Source organism: Plecotus auritus (genome assembly GCF_963455305.1).
Source record: "Plecotus auritus genome assembly, chromosome: 2".
Lineage (NCBI taxonomy): Eukaryota > Metazoa > Chordata > Mammalia > Chiroptera > Vespertilionidae > Plecotus > Plecotus auritus.
Genome location: NC_137771.1, coordinates 146,303,228 through 146,321,859, shown reverse-complemented (window position 1 = coordinate 146,321,859; position 18,632 = coordinate 146,303,228). Strand labels below are relative to the sequence as shown.

Below are 18,632 nucleotides of genomic sequence, written 5' to 3'. Positions count from 1 at the left end.
TTGAAGAAATAATGACAGAAAATTTCCCAGATATAGGGAAGAAAAAACACACACAAATCCAAGAAGCTCACAGAGTCCCAAGCAAAATGAACCCCAAAAGACCGACACCAAGGCACATTATAATTAAATTGGCAAACACCAATGACAAAGTAAGAATCTTAAAAGCATCAAGAGAGAGACAGAAAGTTACATACAAAGGAACCCCCATCAGACTAGCAACTGATTTCTCAACAGAAACTCATCAGGCCAGAAGGGAATGGAATGAAATATACAAAGTCATGCAAAGGAAGGGTCTGAATCCAAGAATACTGTACCCAGCAAGGCTGTCAATCAAAATTGAAGGTGAAATCAGGAGCTTCACAGACAAAAAAGGACTAAGGGAATTTATTACCACCAAACCAGCAATGCAAGAAATGCTAAAGGGTCTGCTGTAAAAAAAAAAAAAGAAAGAAAGAAAGAAAGAAAGAAACAGGAAGCGAAGAAGTAACACAGGGGTAAAGAATAGGAATGGCGACAAATAAGTACCTATCAATAATAACTTTAAATGTAAATGGATTAAATGCCCCAATCAAAAGACATAGGGTAACGGATTGGATAAGAAAACACGACCCATATATCTGCTGTCTACAAGAAACCCACCTCAGAAAAAAAGACGCACACAGACTGAGGGTGAAGGGATGGAAAAAGGTTTTCCAGGCAAATGGAACTGAAAAAAAAGCTGGGGTAGCAATACTTATTTCTGACAAATTAGATCTCAAACTGAAGGACATAACAAGAGATAAGGAAGGCCATTTCATAATACTAAAGGGAGCAATCCAACAAGAAGAAATAACTCTGGTAAACATATATGCACCCAATACAGGAGCACCCAAATACATAAAAAAACTCCTGGAGGATATCAAGGGAGAGATTGACAGCAATACAATCATAGTAGGGGACTTTAATACCCCACTATCACCACTGGACAAATCCTCTAAACAAAACATCAGCAAAGAAACATCAATCCTAAATGACTCACTAGACCAGATGGAATTAATTGACATCTTCAGAACATTTCACCCCAAAGCCACAGAATATACATTCTTCTCAAGTGCACATGGGTCATTTTCAAAGATAGACCATATGTTGGGACATAGGCAAAATCTCTTCAAATTCAAGAAGATAGAAATCATATCAAGCATCTTCTCAGACCACAGTGGCATAAAACTGGAAATCAACTACAATAAAAACAACCCAAAGAAATCAAACACATGGAGACTAAACAGCATGCTATTAAACCATGACTGGGTTACCAGAGAGATCAAAGAAGAAATAAAAAACATCATGACAACAAATGACAATGAAAACACTACAATCCAAAATCTATGGGACACAGCGAAAGCAGTCCTGAGAGGGAAGTTCATAGCTCTACAAGCCTACTGCAAAAAACAAGAAACAGGGGTAATAAATTACCTAACCCAACAACTCAAAGAGTTAGAAAAAGAGCAACAAGAAAAGCCCAGTGTAAGCAGAAGGAAGGAAATAATAAAGATCAGAGCACAGATAAACGACATAGAGACCAAAGAAACAATACAAAAGATCAACAAAACCAAGAGCTGGTTCTTTGAAAGGATAAACAAGATTGATGAACCTCTAGCCAGGCTCACCAAGAAGCAAAGAGAGAGGACCCAAATAAACAAGATCAGAAATGAAAGAGGAGAAATAACAACAGATCCCGCCGAAATACAAAGGATTGTTAAAAAATACTACGAACAACTCTGTTCCAACAAACTGGACAACCTGGAGGAAATGGACATATTCCTAGAAAAATATAACCTTCCAAAACTCAATCAGGAAGAATCTAAACATCTCAACATGCCAGTAACTATGGAAGAAATTGAAGCAGTCATCAAAGAGCTTCTGGCAAACAAAAGCCCGGGGCCAGACGGCTTCACAGGAGAGTTCTACCAAACATTCAAGGAAGAACTAAAACCTATCCTCCTCAGACTATTCCAAAAAATTCAAGAGGAAGGAACACTTCCAAGCTCCTTCTATGAAGCCAGCATCACCCTAATACCAAAACCAGATAAAGACAACACAATGAAGGAGAATTACAGGCCAATATCCCTCATGAATGTAGATGCCAAAATCCTCAATAAAATTCTAGCAAATAGGATCCAGCAGTACATCAGAAAGATCATACACCATGACCAAGTAGGATTTATCCCAGGAATGCAAGGATGGTTCAATATCCGCAAATCAATAAATGTGATACATCACATAAACAAATTGAGAGATAAAAATCACATAGTCATATCAATTGATGCAGAAAAAGCATTTGACAAAATCCAACACCCTTTCTTGATAAAAACTCTCAACAAGGTGGGAATACAAGGATCATACCTCAACATAATAAAAGCTATATATGATAAACCCACAGCTAACATCATACTCAATGGGCAAAAACTAAAACCATTTCCCCTAAGAACAGGAACAAGACAGGGATGCCCACTCTCACCACTCCTGTTTGACATAGTACTGGAAGTATTAGCCACTGCAATTAGACAAGAAGAAGAAATAAAAGGCATCCAAATTGGAAAAGAAGAAGTAAAGCTGTCCTTATTTGCAGATGACATGATATTGTACATAAAAAACCCGAAAGACTCCATCAAAAAACTAACAGACTTAATAAATGAATTCGGCAATGTAGCAGGATACAAAATTAACACCAAGAAATCTATGGCATTTCTATACACCAACAATGAACTTACAGAAAGAGAGACTAAAAAAGCAATCCCATTTTCCATCGCACCAAAAAAATTAAGATACTTAGGAATAAACCTAACCAAGGAGGTAAAAGACCTATATGCGGAAAACTACAGGACACTGAAAAAAGAGATAGAGGAAGATGTAAACAGATGGAAGAACATACCATGTTCATGGATTGGTAGAATCAACATCATTAAAATGTCCATACTACCCAAAGCAATCTATAGATTCAATGCACTCCCCATTAAAATACCAACGGCGTATTTCACAGACCTAGAAAGAACTCTCCAAAAATTCATCTGGAATAAAAAAAGACCCCGAATAGCCACAGCAATCCTGAGAAAGAAGAATAAAGTAGGAGGGATCTCAATACCAGATTTCAAGCTGTATTACAAAGCCACTGTCCTCAAAACAGCCTGGTACTGGCACAAGAACAGACATATAGATCAATGGAACAGAATAGAGAATCCAGATATCGACCCAAACCAATATGCGCATTTAATATTTGACAAAGGAGGCATGAGCATACAATGGAGTCAAGACAGTCTCTTTAATAAATGGTGTTGGGAAAATTGGACAGATACATGCAAAAAAATGAAACTAGATCACCAACTTACACCATACACAAAAATAAACTCAAAATGGGTACAGGACTTAAATATAAGACGGGAAACCATAAAAATACTAGAGGAATCCACAGGCAGCAAAATCTCAGACATATGCCAAAAGAACTTTTTCAGTGATACTGCCCCTAGGGTAATGGAAGCCAAACAGAAAATAAACAAATGGGACTACATCAAAATAAAAAGCTTTTGCACAGCAAAAGAAACCATCAACAAAACAACAAGAAACCCCACTGTATGGGAGAACATATTTGCAAATGGTATCACTGATAAAGGTTTAATTTCCAACATCTACAGGCAGCTTATACAACTTAATAAAAGGAAGATAAATGATCCAATAAAAAAATGGGCAACGGACCTAAATAGAAGCTTTTCGAAAGAAGACAGAAGGAAGGCCAAGAGACACATGAAAACATGCTCAAAGTCACTAATTATCCGAGAGATGCAAATCAAAACAACAATGCGATACCATCTCACACCTGTCAGAATGGCTATCATCAACAAATCAACAAACGACAAGTGTTGGCGAGGATGCGGAGAAAAAGGAACCCTCGTGCACTGCTGGTGGGAATGCAGACTGGTGCAGCCACTGTGGAGAACAGTATGGAGTTTCCTCAAAAAACTGAAAATGGAACTCCCATTTGACCCAGTAATCCCACTCCTAGGAATATATCCTAAGAAACCAGAAACACCAATCAGAAAGGATATATGCACCCCTATGTTCATAGCAGCACAATTTACAATAGCTAAGATTTGGAAACAGCCTAAATGCCCATCAGCAGATGACTGGATCAGAAAACTATGGTACATCTACACAATGGAATACTATGCTGCCGTAAAAAAGAAGGAATTACTGCCATTTGTAGGCACTTGGATGGAATTAGAGAACATTATGCTAAGTGAAATAAGCCAGTCAGTGAAAGAAAAATACCACATGATCCCACTCATTTGGGGATAAGGAAAAACATTATAAACTGATGAACAAAAAGATAGTTACAGAGGCAGTAAAGCATCAAACAGACTGTCAAATTACAGTGGTAAGGTTAGGGAGAGGTGGGGGAAATAAGAGATCAACTGAAGGACTTATATGCATGTATATAAGAGTAACCAACGGATGCAAAACATTGGGGGGTGAGGGCATATATGGGAGTGGGGTGGGGGTCGGGGGCAATGATAAGATATGTACACATATAATACCTTAATAAAAATTTAAAAAAAAAAAAAAACAACAAGAAACCCCACTGTATGGGAGAACATATTTGCAAATGGTATCACTGATAAAGGTTTAATTTCCAACATCTACAGGCAGCTTATACAACTTAATAAAAGGAAGATAAAGGATCCAATAAAAAAATGGGCAACGGACCTAAATAGAATCTTTTCGAAAGAAGACAGAAGGAAGGCCAAGAGACACATGAAAACATGCTCAAAGTCACTAATTATCCGAGAGATGCAAATCAAAACAACAATGCGATACCATCTCACACCTGTCAGAATGGCTATCATCAACAAATCAACAAACGACAAGTGTTGGCGAGGATGCGGAGAAAAAGGAACCCTCGTGCACTGCTGGTGGGAATGCAGACTGGTGCAGCCACTGTGGAGAACAGTATGGAGTTTCCTCAAAAAACTGAAAATGGAACTCCCATTTGACCCAGTAATCCCACTCCTAGGAATATATCCTAAGAAACCAGAAACACCAATCAGAAAGGATATATGCACCCCTATGTTCATAGCAGCACAATTTACAATAGCTAAGATTTGGAAACAGCCTAGGTGCCCATCAGCAGATGACTGGATCAGAAAACTATGGTACATCTACACAATGGAATACTATGCTGCCGTAAAAAAGAAGGAATTACTACCATTTGTAGGCACTTGGATGGAATTAGAGAACATTATGCTAAGTGAAATAAGCCAGTCAGTGAAAGAAAAATACCACATGATCCCACTCATTTGGGGATAAGGAAAAACATTATAAACTGATGAACAAAAAGATAGTTACAGAGGCAGTAAAGCATCAAACAGACTGTCAAATTACAGGGGTAAGGTTAGGGAGAGGTGGGGGAAATAAGAGATCAACTGAAGGACTTATATGCATGTATATAAGAGTAACCAACGGATGCAAAACATTGGGGGGTGAGGGCATGTATGGGGGTGGGGGTGGGGGGCAATGGTAAGATATGTACACATATAATACCTTAATAAAAATTAAAAAAAAAAAAAAAAAAGAAAGGATGCCTTTTCTGCCTTTATTGACACAAGTATATCTCTTTTTTTCTTTAACATGAATTACATGGATTTTGCAATGGTAAGCCAATCTTGTGTTTCTGGGATAAACTTCACTTGACCACAATATGTTAAAATAAGGTTCTTTTTTATTTATTGTTGGATTTGATTTGCTAACACTTTAAGAATTATTGCATCGGCCTTGGCTGGGTTGCTTAATTGGTTAGAGCATTGTCCCAATATACCAAGGTTATGGGTTTGATCCCTGGTCAGGGCACATACAAGAATTAACCAGTAATACATAAATAAGTGGAACAACAAATTGATCTTGCTCTCTTTCGCTCTCCCTCCCTAAAAATGAATAAAACTAAAATTAAAAAATTTTTACACCTATGTTTATAAGAGATATTTGTCTATAGTGGTTTGTTTATTTTCTTGTAATACTTCTGTCAGGTTTAGGTCTCAGGGTCTGCTGGCCTCATATAATGACTTGGGAAATATTCACTCCCCTTCAGTAGTCTGGGAGAACGGTGTGGTCATTTGTTTGCATCTTGTTTCCTAATTTCAACTATTCTGGCTAAAGGTTTATAAATTTTATTGATCTTTTCATAAAACGAGCTTTTGGTTCCATTGATTTTTATCTGTTTTTACAATTTGATTTTATTAATTTCTGATTTTTTTTCTGCTTTAGATTTTATTTGCTCTTTCGCAACATTTTCTTAAACTGGATAGTGAGAGTCATTGATTGGAGATTTTTTCTTCTTTCTAATAGGTGTTTAGTGTTATAAAATTTCCTCTAAGTATTACTTGAGTTGCATCCCCAACCTTAGATATGTGGTATTATTTTTTCATCTAGTTTAAAATATTATCTAATTTCTCTTTTGATATTTTTCCTATGATCCAACAATGATTTTGTAGTTATTTTCGTTTCTAAATATTTGGGGGTTTTCCACATCATTGTTACTGATTTCTAATTTGATTTCACTGTGGCCAGATAACATACCCTGTGTAATTTGAATTCTTTGAAATATATTGAGGCTTGTTTTATAGCCCAGAGATGATCTCTTTTAATAAATGTTCCATGTGCGCCCTAGCTGGTTTGGCTCACTGGATAGAGCGTCAGCCTGGGGACTGAAGGGTCCCAGGTTCGATTCCGGTCAAGGGCATGTTTCTTGGTTGCGGGCACATCCCCAGTGGGATGTGTGCAGGAGGCAGCTGATCGATCGATGCTTCTCTCTCATCGATGTTTCTGACTATCTCTCTCCCTTCCTCTCTGTAAAAAAAAAATCAATAAAAATATATTTAAAAAAAATAAATGTTCCATGTGCAGTTGAAAAGATTGTGTATTCTGCAAGTTTGGCAGAGTGTTCTATAAATGTCAGGTCACATTGGTTGATAGTGTTTTTAAAAATATATATGTTTTATTGATTTTTACAGAGAGGAAGGGAGAGGGATAGAGAGTTAGAAACATCGATCAGCTGCCTCCTGCACACCTCTACTGGGGATATGCCTGCAACCAAGGTACATGCCCTTGACCGGAGTCGAACCTGGGTCCTTTAGGTCCGCAGGCCGATGCTCTATCCACTAAGCCAAACCGGTTAGGGCAAGTTGATAGTGTTTTTAAGTCTTCTATATCTCTACTGATTTTCGGTCTAATATTTCATTAAGTTGTTAACAGAGGGGTGTTGATAATTGTGGATTTGTCTGTTTATCATTACAGTTTTGTCTTCATGTATTCTACACTTGATCTTAGCCAAAAGGCCGAGAAGCAATAGCTTCATGTATTTGGAAGCTTCGTTATTTTTTTTTAAAATGTAGTCAATTTTATTTTCCTTAAACCACAAAATAGAGTCTTTGGTTGTACAAATATCACTAGTTACAGTCTTGCCAAGAGGTCCCGGCTGGGGAGGGGGCAGTTAGTCTGTGGCTAGAACTCCTGAGGGGTCTCTAAAATGCTAACACCCAAGTTAAAAGACTTAGGGCATGGGTGGTATTGGTGCTGGCAGGGCCCCCACCCCAAGTCTGGGGAAGGGACCTGCCCCTCTAGGAGGGCACTGGGCCCAGGCCTTGGTGCCCTGGCCACGGGGCGGCGGCTGCTGCACAGGGCCACGTCCTCAGGGCCCACGGCTTCTGGTGAGGGCCTTTCCCAGAAGCACCAGGGCCACCTCTCCATCCTCCTCCTGCAGGCCAGGGCTGGGAGACGGCTCCAGGGATCTCAGTTCCTCAGCAAAATCTGGGACTGCATGTCATATGCAAGCTTTGTTATTAAGTGCATACATTTATTAGGTTTGTTATAGCATCTTGATGAATTGAGCCTTTTCCCATTATGCTATAGCTCTGTATTATTTTTTTGCTCTACAATGACTTTGATAGTAATAATGCCACTCCAGCTTTCTTTTGATTAGTATTATGTATCTTTTTTCCATCCACCTTTTAAACTTTTTAAAAATTAAATTTATTGCGGTTACATGGGTTGATAATGACATTATGTAAGTTTCAGGTATGAATTTACACAATGACGTCTGTATACTCTATATTTGAGCCCTGTATCCTCTTTGTTCTCTTCCCTTCTTTCCTTCTGGTAACCCCCATTCTGTTGTCTGTATCTTTGAGCGTTTCTTTTGTTCATTTGTTCCTTTTGTTTTATATCCCACAAGTGTTAGTAAAATCATACCGTTCTCCTTTTCTGACTTATTTCACTTAGTATAATTGAAATACTCTCATGATCCATCCATGTTATCACAAATGGCAATGTTTCTTCTTTTATATGGCTGAGTAGTATTTCATTATAATACCAGAGGCTCGATGCACAAATTTGTGCACCAGTGGGGTCCCTTGGCCTGGCCTGTGGGATCAGGTCGAAATTGGCTCTCCGACATCCCCCTAGGGATCCCAGATTGCGAGAGGGCGCAGGCCAGGCCAAGGGGCCCCACCGGTGTGCAATCGGGGCTGGGGAGAGACGTGGGAGGTTGGCCAGCCAGGGAGGGGTTGTGGGAGGGCTCCAGGGCATGTCCGGCCTGTCTTGCTCAGTCTCGATCGGCCAGACCCCAGCAGCAAGCTAACCTACCAGCCGGAGCATCTGCCCCCTGGTGGTCAGTGCACGTCATAGCGAGCGGTTGAGCGGCCTTAGAATATCACTTTGATTGGTTGAATGGCTGACCGGACACTTAGCATATTAGGCTTTTATTATATAGCATGTACCACATCTTTATTCTGTCATCCAAAGGACACTTAAGTTGTTTCCATGTGTTAGCTATTGTGACTAATGCTGCAGTGAACATAGAGGTACGTATGTCTTTACAAGTAAGCGTTTTCAAAATTTTCAGCTGTATACCCAGAAGAGGAATTGCTGGATCATATGGTAGCTCTGTTCTTAATTTTTTTAGGAATCTCCACACTATTTTCCACAGTGGCTGTGCCAATTTTCATTCCCACTAACAGTGTGTCAGGGTTCCCTTTTCTCCACATCCCCTCCAACACTTGTTATTTCTTGTTACTGATAATAGCCATTCTAACAGGTATGAGGTGGTATCTCATTGAGGTTTTGATTTGCATTTCCCTTATAACTAGTGAAGTTGAGCATATTTTCATATATCTGTTGGCCATATGTATGTCTTCCTTGGAAAAGTCTCTATTCAGGTCCCTATTTTTAACTGGGTTGTTTGTGTTTATTGTTGAGTTGTAACAATAAATTTATAAAATTTGGATATTAGCCCCTTATCAGAAGTATCATTTGTAATCATTCTCTCCCATTCGGTTGCTTGCCTTTTTTTGTTGGTGGTGATGTATTTTGCTGTGCAGAAGAATTTTGATTTGATATAGTCCAATTCTTTTATTTTTGCTTTTACTTCCCTTGCTTTTGTGGACGGGTTTACAAAAAACTCCTCTGAGACCATGGTCCCTAAGTTTAGTGCCTATGTTTTTTTCTAAGTATTGTTTCAGGTCTTATATTTAATCTTTAATCTATTTGGTGTTAGATAGCAGTCTAGTTTCATTCTTTTAAATGTGGCTTTCTAGTTTTCCCAATACCATTTATTGAAGAGACTTTCCTTTCTCCATTGTATGTTTTTGGCTCCCTTATTGAAAATTAGTTGCCCATATGTGTGTGTGGGTTTATTTCTGGACTCTCAATTCTGTCCCATAAACCTGTGTTTTGCCAAAATCATACTGTTTTGATTACTGTAGTTTTATAGTATAATTTGAAGTCAGGAAGTGTGATGCCTCTGGCTATTACTTTGGCTATGCAGGGTCTTTTGTGTTTCCATACGAATTTGAGTATTTTTTGTTCTGTGAAAAACGCCTTTGGGATTTTGATGGGGATTGCATTAAATCTGTAACTGCTTTAGGTAGAGTAGCCAACCTAGAGGTAAGGGATTCCAGGATTACAGGGAGCTAGCGCTGGCCTTCTGGCCTAGGGTATGAAATCCCCAAAAGCTACTAGTTAATGGCTCTTAGAGCAAGTTTTTGCATCTTGAGACCCCAGTGGCCCACAGTCCACAGCCCCTTATGTTGCTCTTTCTAGTCAGTTTTGTAGAGGTCTTTTATTGTTTAGTTTTCTCTCTTCCTCCTGGATCATTTCTAGGTTTCTGTCTTCAAGTTCACTAATTCTTCTGTTTGGTCTGCTCTGTTTGTGGTCTCTGGTGGATTCATCTTTATTGAGGTCTTCAACTACAGAATTTTTGCTTCGTTCTTTTATGGTTTTAGTTTGTTTGATAAAGTACTTCTGTTCATTAATTTTATTCCTGAGCTCTTTGGACTGTGAGTTTTCGTGTATATTGTTGAGTTTCTTTATAACTGTAACCTTGAATTCAGTCACTTAAAACACTGTCTTTCAGCCCTAGCTGGTTTTGACTCAGTGGATAGAGCTGCGGACTGAAGGGTCCCGGGTTTGATTCTGGTCAAGGGCACATGCCCAGGTGGTGGGTTCCATCCCCAGTGTGGGGTGTGCAGGAGGCAGTCAATCAATGATTCTCTCTCATCATTGATGTTTCTCTCCCACTCCCTTCCTCTCTGAAATCAATAAAAATATATTAATAAATAAAGAAAGAAAACTATCTTCCATGCCTGTGAGTTTCTGGCGATTTCATTTTTCCATGCACCCAGTTATGGTTCCTGGTATTTGATGGATTGTTTTTCTGCCTGTGCCTTTGAGGTAGCATTCCTTCATGTTTACTGTTTTGCTTTTAACAGTTCAGCGGGTTGATAGGTAGGGTGCTTTCTTTTCACTGTGCTGTTTGGTATGTCTCAGCTTTACAATGCCCTGCCTGACTGTGGGGCACGGAGGCAAATTGGCTATCTTGTGCCTCCACCTTCCCTCCTTCCCTTAACAAAGGTTGTCAGCGGCAATACTGCTGTTTTAAGCCTTCCAGCCACCTCTACTTGGCTCTGTATTGATGAAGGCGAAGGGAAATGCCTTTTCTTGGAGAGAAAGTGCTTCTGCCCCTCTTACACTTCAGGCCCAGCTTCCCCTCTGCTATCACACTCACTGAAGCCATGGTTGGCACTGAATTGTCAGCAGCCACCATGTGTTCTTCCCTTGTCCTGCTTCCTCCACTTGTTTCAGTATGCCCATCTTCAGATGTTCCCGTGTGGATCTTTCAGATGTTGGTGGAGAAGGGGATTCATTATTTAGTTGTTTGACTTGTAAATTTAAGATGAGAAACATTGGAATCCTCTCACTTCATCATGATGCTGATGTCCCATCCTTTTTATTTTAACCTGTTTCTTCATATGTAAAGTGGGTTTCCTTTATGCAAATACAGCTGGGTCATGTATTTTTATCCAATTTGACAATCTCTGCTTTTCTCTTGGGGTGTTTAGACCAATTATGCTTAATGTGCCATAAATGGATTTAAATATATCATCTTTCTAGTTTGTATTGATCACATTTGTTCGTTTCCTTTTTCCTTCTTTCTCTTGAATTAACTGAATGTCACTCTATGATTCACTTTATCTCCTTTATTGGACTATATAATTCTTTGTTGTGTTATTTTGGTTGTTGCTTTAGGGTTTATACATCCTTAACATGAGTCCTTCCTCAGGTACACACCTACCAATTGGCATGTAAGAATATTACAGTGTACTTCATTTCACTTCTCCCTTTGTAATTCTCATACTTCAACATATGAACCCCATAATAAAGCTATTTTTGTTTTAAACAGCCAGTAATCTTTTAAAGAGCTTTTTAAAAAAGTGTACCATACATTTACCAACATATTTACTATCTCTAGTACTCAATATTTTGTGTAGATCTATTTAACTTCGCTTGAAGGACTTTTTTTTTTTAGCATTTCTTGTAATGTAGGTCTGCTTGGTGGTTTTCAGCTTTAGTGTGTCTGAAAGGGTTTAATTTTGCCTTCATTTTTAAGAAACTATACTGATTATAGAATTCTAGACCCCCTCCCCTCGCAACATTTAAATTTGCTGTAGGATTATGTGCTGGCTTGCATTCCTGGAGTTCTTATTCTTTATTCCTCTATGTAATGTATATATAACATGGCCCGATTTTACCTTTGAGAATGTGATATCTGATCAAAATTAACCCTGATTTGGTCCACTTGAAGTGGGAGAATATTGCAGTCTAAGGCCCTAAAAATGTTTTAACTCATTGCCCTGTACTCCCTGACTTTCTAATGAGTTAGTCAATGGTTTGTTTTTTTGTTTTGTTTTTTAATACTTTGAAGTCTGGTATTGCATGTTGGAATTTGTCACATGAAATTCAGATAAGCTAACTAATTTAGGTAATTTAAGTGACTCCCTTACAGGGATGATAATGTATGGTGAAATACATCAGTGTGTGCTGCTTGACTTTGACCCAGCTATTTGAAGTGGAGAGCTAACAGATAATAGGTGTTGTATTGGTTGCAGATGAAGAAATTACTAACATTGCAGGGTTTAAAATGACTTAGTAGTCAGATTGTGACACCAAGTGGGTTTTTAGGGAAGGACTCCTTGCTGCCACCAAAAGGTCTGCAAAATACTAGTATACCAAGTGAAAAAGGGCTCAGACAAGAGGGTAGGTGAAAACTAGTGCTCTCCTGGCGCTAGTATTGTCTTTCATGCTGAGGTTTGGTGGCGAGTAGGCTTGATGAAGCCAGGGATGGAAAGGGAGATGTGCCTTCTGTGGTGTTTGCACTGACCAAACTCATGGTCAGTGCTACAGGCTTCATGGACTTTTCTCCTTTGTGCTTATCTTTGTGTTGCGTGTGTGTGTGTGTGTGTGTGTGTGTGTGTGTGTGTGTGTGTGTGTGTGTGTGTGTGAAATTATCATCTTCATTTAGCTGTTTCTTCTTGAAGATTGGAAAACAAAGCTAGTTGTTGGAAGAGAATGCACTTGAGGATAAAATGGTCTTGTTAAAATCAGGAATTAAGAAGCCTTATCTGGTTTGGCTCAGTGTATAGCACATCGCCCGGGTTCAATTCCAGTCAAGGGCTCATACCTCGATTGTAGGCTTGATCCCTGGCTCTGGTTGAGGGGTGTGGGAGGCAACTAATCAGTGTTTCTCTCTCTCCCCCTCCCTTCTACTCTCTTTAAAAAATCACTGGAAAAATATCTTCAGGTGAGGATTAATAAAAAACAAACAAAAGCCCCAGATCTACAGTCAAATAACTAAAACACATCCATACAAGAGTACTTTCTCACTCATTACTTCATATCTGGTTCAAATGGACAGGAGTCTGGAAGGTGGAGCATGGCGGGCAGTGTTTGGTTCCACCTTCTCCTGAAATCTGTTGGAGTCTACAAATGTATTCCTTTGTGCTCAACAACAATGGAACCTCAGTCCTCGGACTTAATTTGTTCTGGAGCTATTCCAGAAGCAATTTGTTTGAAAACCAAATCATTTTTTCATCCCAGACGCCCAAGTGATTCCGTTTTAACCTTTCTTTTATACAGCACATGCCTAATGTACTGTTTAATCTATAAGCAAACATTCCTAAAATTTATCAAACCACCCTCTGCTCTGCCAGCCTTAAGTGAATCACTTTCAGTACTCATTCCAGGGGTGTCTTGCAGGTCAGCATGCAGCATCTTCATGTCACTGCCTCCAAAATACTGTCACTGGCTAACTACCTTTCATGTATCCAAATCAACAACCGTTTCTCTCTCTCTCCAATTGCCTGTGTTGTTTCTTTCACACCCTTAGCAGCATTAGCACTCTTGAGGGCTTGTTTTAAAATTGTCCTAATTGTCCTCGTAGTCCATTTCGCCAGCAACAAAAGCAAAAAAACAAACCCACAAAAATAATCACAGCACAATTTCCCAAGATGTTAACACAGGTTTAGTGGTAAACTGACTCACATTTTCACTTTTTGTCATGCTGATGTATCAGTATGAAAGGGTTGTCAGGTTGAGAACCAGAGGTTTGACTGTGTTCATTGTTTTTTAAGATTTTTTTTTTGGCAGGGGGGGGCGGTGCGGAAGCGAAACATCAATAGACTTCCTCTTTCATGCGCCTTACGAGGGGATCAACCCTGCAACCCAGGCATGTGCCTTGACAGGGAATCAAATCGGCAACCTTCTGGTGCATGGGATGATGCCCAACGGAGCCACACAGGCCAGGGCTCAACTATTGTTACTAATATTGTGTCCAAAGATTCATTCTCTAAGTTTCTCCCTCAAAATAAAATAAAACAAAACCATGCCATCCTGTAAAAAACACTGCCTTCACCTCCCAGCCTCTTAACAGAATCGTTCCTGCTCACTAGTTCTCTTCTTTCAGTTAACTTTTCAGAAGCCTTCATTCCATTTCCACCCTCACCAATCCAATGACACTTCCCTGACAGATCTATTTGCAGACCTATTTTGCCTTTAACATCACCGTGACCTTGGTCCTATTCGCTCTCGGACCACTTTTACTAGTACATTGCTACCTTTGTCCCTTACATGTTTCCCTGAATTTTTTATTGATTTCAGAAAGGAAGGGAGAGGGAGAGAAACATCAATGATGAGAATCATTGATTGGCTGCCTCCTGCAGGCTCCCTCCTGAGGATGGAGTCCGCAGCTGGGCATGTGCCCTTGACCAGAATTGAACCCAGGACCCTCAGGGCACAGGCCAACGCACTGTGCCAAACTGGCTAGGGCTACCCTTTTCAATGTTAATTTTGTCCTGAAGTAATCTCATCTACATGCATGGTCTTAAAGATATGCTTATTCTCAAACATGTAGTTTCACTGTTGGTGTCTCCTTGCCAGTTGAAAAAAGAAACGTCTTGCTAGACTTTTGGATGGCTTATTTTCAGCTCAAAATCACAATGTCCCTTATATTTTTAAGAAAAGGTTGCACTAGCTGGTTTGGCTAAGCGGATAGAGCATTGGCCTGTGGACAGAAGGGTCCCAGGTTCGATTCTGGTCAAGGGCACATGCCCGGGTTATGGGTTTGATCCCCAGTAGGGGGCGTGCATGAGGCAGCCAATCAATGATTCTCTCTTCATTGATGTTTCTGTCTTTCTCCCCCTCTTCCTTCCTCTCTGAAATTAATAAAGATATATCTAAAAAAAAAAAAGAAGAAGAATGAATGTATAAAATAACAGCCACAGGTTCCAGGGATGAAAATGCAGATATTTTGGGGAGGACCATCATTCTGTGTTATGGCTTGTAAACAGACTTCAAGAAGAGATAGAAAAGCTTGAATGTAATATTTATTTGGTGAATTTACATATGAGGTCATTTACAAAAGTAACGACACAGACAGATGCAACTTTCAGTGCAGGTTCAAATATTTTTTTAGAACAGGCAGTAGTCCATGAGGATTTGGAATGACAGTATTGAATGGCACATGCTTCAGTTTCCTCTGTGTTCCTGCCGCCCCCCCACGTCCCCAGCCCCATGGGGTAGAAAAGGAGAAGAGAAGAAAATATCAGTGTTAATGTAAATACAGCCAGACAAATAAAAACTGGTGTTTGTTTTTTCTAAGTCACAGGTTACTCAGAGATGTAGAGCAATTTCTGTGTTCAGGAGTTATCGTAGGAGCATTATCTAATAACTAAAATGCAGAGCTCTCTTATTTTCCATTATCCAAGTCATCTTAAATTATATTATCTGCCCCCATTCATTAGAGGCCCCTCAGTATTTTGCAGACTCTGACTTTGGAAGGGAGTCATTTCTAATAATTTCTAAAAAGACAGCATTTATAGACAATCTTTTTGGTTTCAATAGGATAAAGCACCCTTTAAAAAGGGGGGGCGGGTAAAATGCTCCTTTACTGCCAACAATGTAAACTCTAATTAGATTTCATTTCCAAGAAAGTGTAACTAAAGGCTTGATGTTTTATTATTCTTGGGCTTAAATAAACCTGTCACCACCCAGAATATCTCAAAACAAGAGACCCCTTAAGAACACAGCCACCAGAAAAATGCAGCATATAAACAAAAGGATGGTCCATAAAAGTGACAACTGGAAAAAAAACCCAAACATAAAGTGATGTCTAAGTAAAACGGTAAGGTAAAGAGATAAAACAAAAATCTGTCAGTATCCCTAGTGAAGACCTGGACATGGGCAGTCAGTCGGCCTTCGAGGACAAGATTAACCGAAAAATAAAAAGTGCTCCACAGGTCCTTAGCATCTTTGAAAAGAGTGACTCCAAATTCCTTAAGCACAGTTAGCCACCGGTGAAGCACTAAGCTTCAGAAAATGCTATGCTTCTGGCTCTAAGAATTACTTCATTTTTGAACCTTTAGCCGCATTTTCTCTTCATTAGAAACTTTAAGCTAATTAAATACTCCCATGTATCACACTCCATCTTTAACATAGAACCAACCTGCATTTTCTTTTAAAAAGACACTAATAGTACTTATTACAGAAAATAGTCATGGGCAATTAAAAACACACTTTCATTTCACCTTACCTCTTACCTGGTCCATTCCTCCATTAACTCAGTCTTCCAGCACATACATCAATCATAATATTTGCTTCTGCATAATTTACTATGAAAGCCAGCTATTGTGGACTTGAAGAACAATGTACATTATCCATTAGAGTTGAAGGGGTAAAAAGGCTGAACAGTTGCCACTGAGTCAAAGATTCTGCAGAATTAGAGGCATTGTGCATGCTGACAATACTTGAAAGGGTTCTCTCAGTTTTGCTGCCTTAAAAACAAAATCCCCATTTAGGCTTTATTTCCTTCAAAAAAAAAACCCCAAAAAACACAACTCAAAGGGATTAATTGAATCTAAAAGAAACCTATTTTACAACACCCTCTTACTTTAAAAACCAACATGCTGTAAAAATACTTATATTACACACATACACACACACATAAAGACAAAATCATCCATCTCCCCGCCCTCTTAAAAAAAAAAAGCCAAATCAACAAATAAAAGTTTTATTTGCATGGCCAATTATCATTTGTACTCTTTGCAACTTCATTTTAAAAATCCTTTAACAGGTTTTAAGCTTTTGTTGCACAGGGAATAAAAGCTGCAACACTGCACACTTCCTTCAACAGCCACTCCCACAACACCTAAACGTGAAACAGATGTAACGAATGACAGCAGCACAAACAGGAAATACTAAGTTCCACCATCCAACACAGTTCATGACAGTGTCTTTAGGGTTCAGTTGCAGAGGGGGTAAACTTCTAAAAAGAGAGTCATGTTCCCTTCCCCTATTTTATAATGTTGGTGGCTTTAATCCATATTTCTTTGCAACTTCTGTCTGGGCATGGGCTGCATCACAGAGTGAGTACAGATGAGCCATCTCCATTTCTGATTTGGCCAGGTTAATAGCTTTGTTGAACATGTCAATGGCTTTCTCCATGTTTCCTCTAAAAGAACAAAAATTTTAAACATTTCATTCAACAAGCTCCTCACAGAATGCAATGAAGATAGTAAATGATGTGATATAAGAGTCTGACCCATAAATTTCAACTACAATTCTAATAAAATGCTTCTTTATAATAAAACAATGCACACAGAAAGTGCTTGATTACAATTACTGTGTGCTTATTAAACCTGTTACAGTCTTGTTTTACAGATAAGAACAGTGAGAGTAGAGAAATTAAATGACTTGTTTATAATCTTCCTACTTCTTATGTTTGACCAAATATAGCAGGCTAACTTTTAAGTGGGTAATTTTGTATGGCCCGTGGATGATGCTATTAATATCCAAAGGGCCCTTGGCAGAGAAGGTTCCCCAGCCCTGCTCTAGAAAAGTGACAGCCTCCCAGGATAGTAATGGCACTCGGGGCCATACCTTCACAGATCTGTGAGTCTACCTTCCTTCTGCCTCAACTCTTACCACCACGTTCCCATCCTATGCACCTCACTCCAGTCACATAGGTCTACCCAAATTCCTTGACTGTGCTTACATACACCCATACCTGCACTATTGCCTCTCTGCTTGATTCTAGTCAGCTCCGCACCTTTCTAAGGCACAGTTCAAATCTAGTATTTTCATGAAAACCATTTTCCACTCCCTCCCCAGTGTTCCCGTAGTTCTGTTGTCATTCTATGCATAGACAGATGTATATACACCACAATCCTAGTAGATCCTTAGTTGGACAACCCTCAACTTCTAGAACCTAGTACAATGCCTGATAATATCTGATTTTTTAGTAAATGGATAAATATGCTTGGTCAAAAAATATAATTTACCGTTTACAATCTAAGTGTGGTTTGGCTTTATGTACTTACTAAGAACCAAGAGCTGTGTTAAGTAACTAGTATTAGCTATGTACACTGAGTGATCTCTGAACGCATAATAATCTGGCCACTCAGTATGTGTGTGTATAAATTATATATATATATACACACACCATATATACCATATATATATACATATACATATACATATACATATACATATATATATATATATATATATATATATATATATATATATATATGTAATTAGAGACCTGGTGCATGAATTCGTGCATGGGTGGGGTCCGGCCAGCCTGGCCAGGGGGAGGGGACATGGGCAGTTGGCCGGCCTGCCTGCTGGTCGAGGGGACAATTTGCATATTAGCCTTTTATTATATACGCTATACACTGAGTGGCCAGATGATTATGCGTTCAGAGATCATAATAATCTGG

At 39.1% G+C, this 18,632-nt stretch overlaps 1 protein-coding gene across 1 annotated transcript in view; it reads right to left on the bottom strand.

Moving 5' to 3' along the window:
• Window positions 1-15,221: 15,221 nt before the first annotated feature.
• The window catches only part of TOMM70 (translocase of outer mitochondrial membrane 70), a 48,294-nt gene continuing 44,883 nt past the window's right edge, over window positions 15,222-18,632 (bottom strand). The window contains exon 12 of the mRNA XM_080657752.1: window positions 15,222-17,362. Within this exon, the coding sequence (XP_080513878.1) occupies window positions 17,209-17,362 (154 nt within the window). The 3' untranslated portion in view covers window positions 15,222-17,208. The remainder of the gene's footprint in view (window positions 17,363-18,632) is intronic.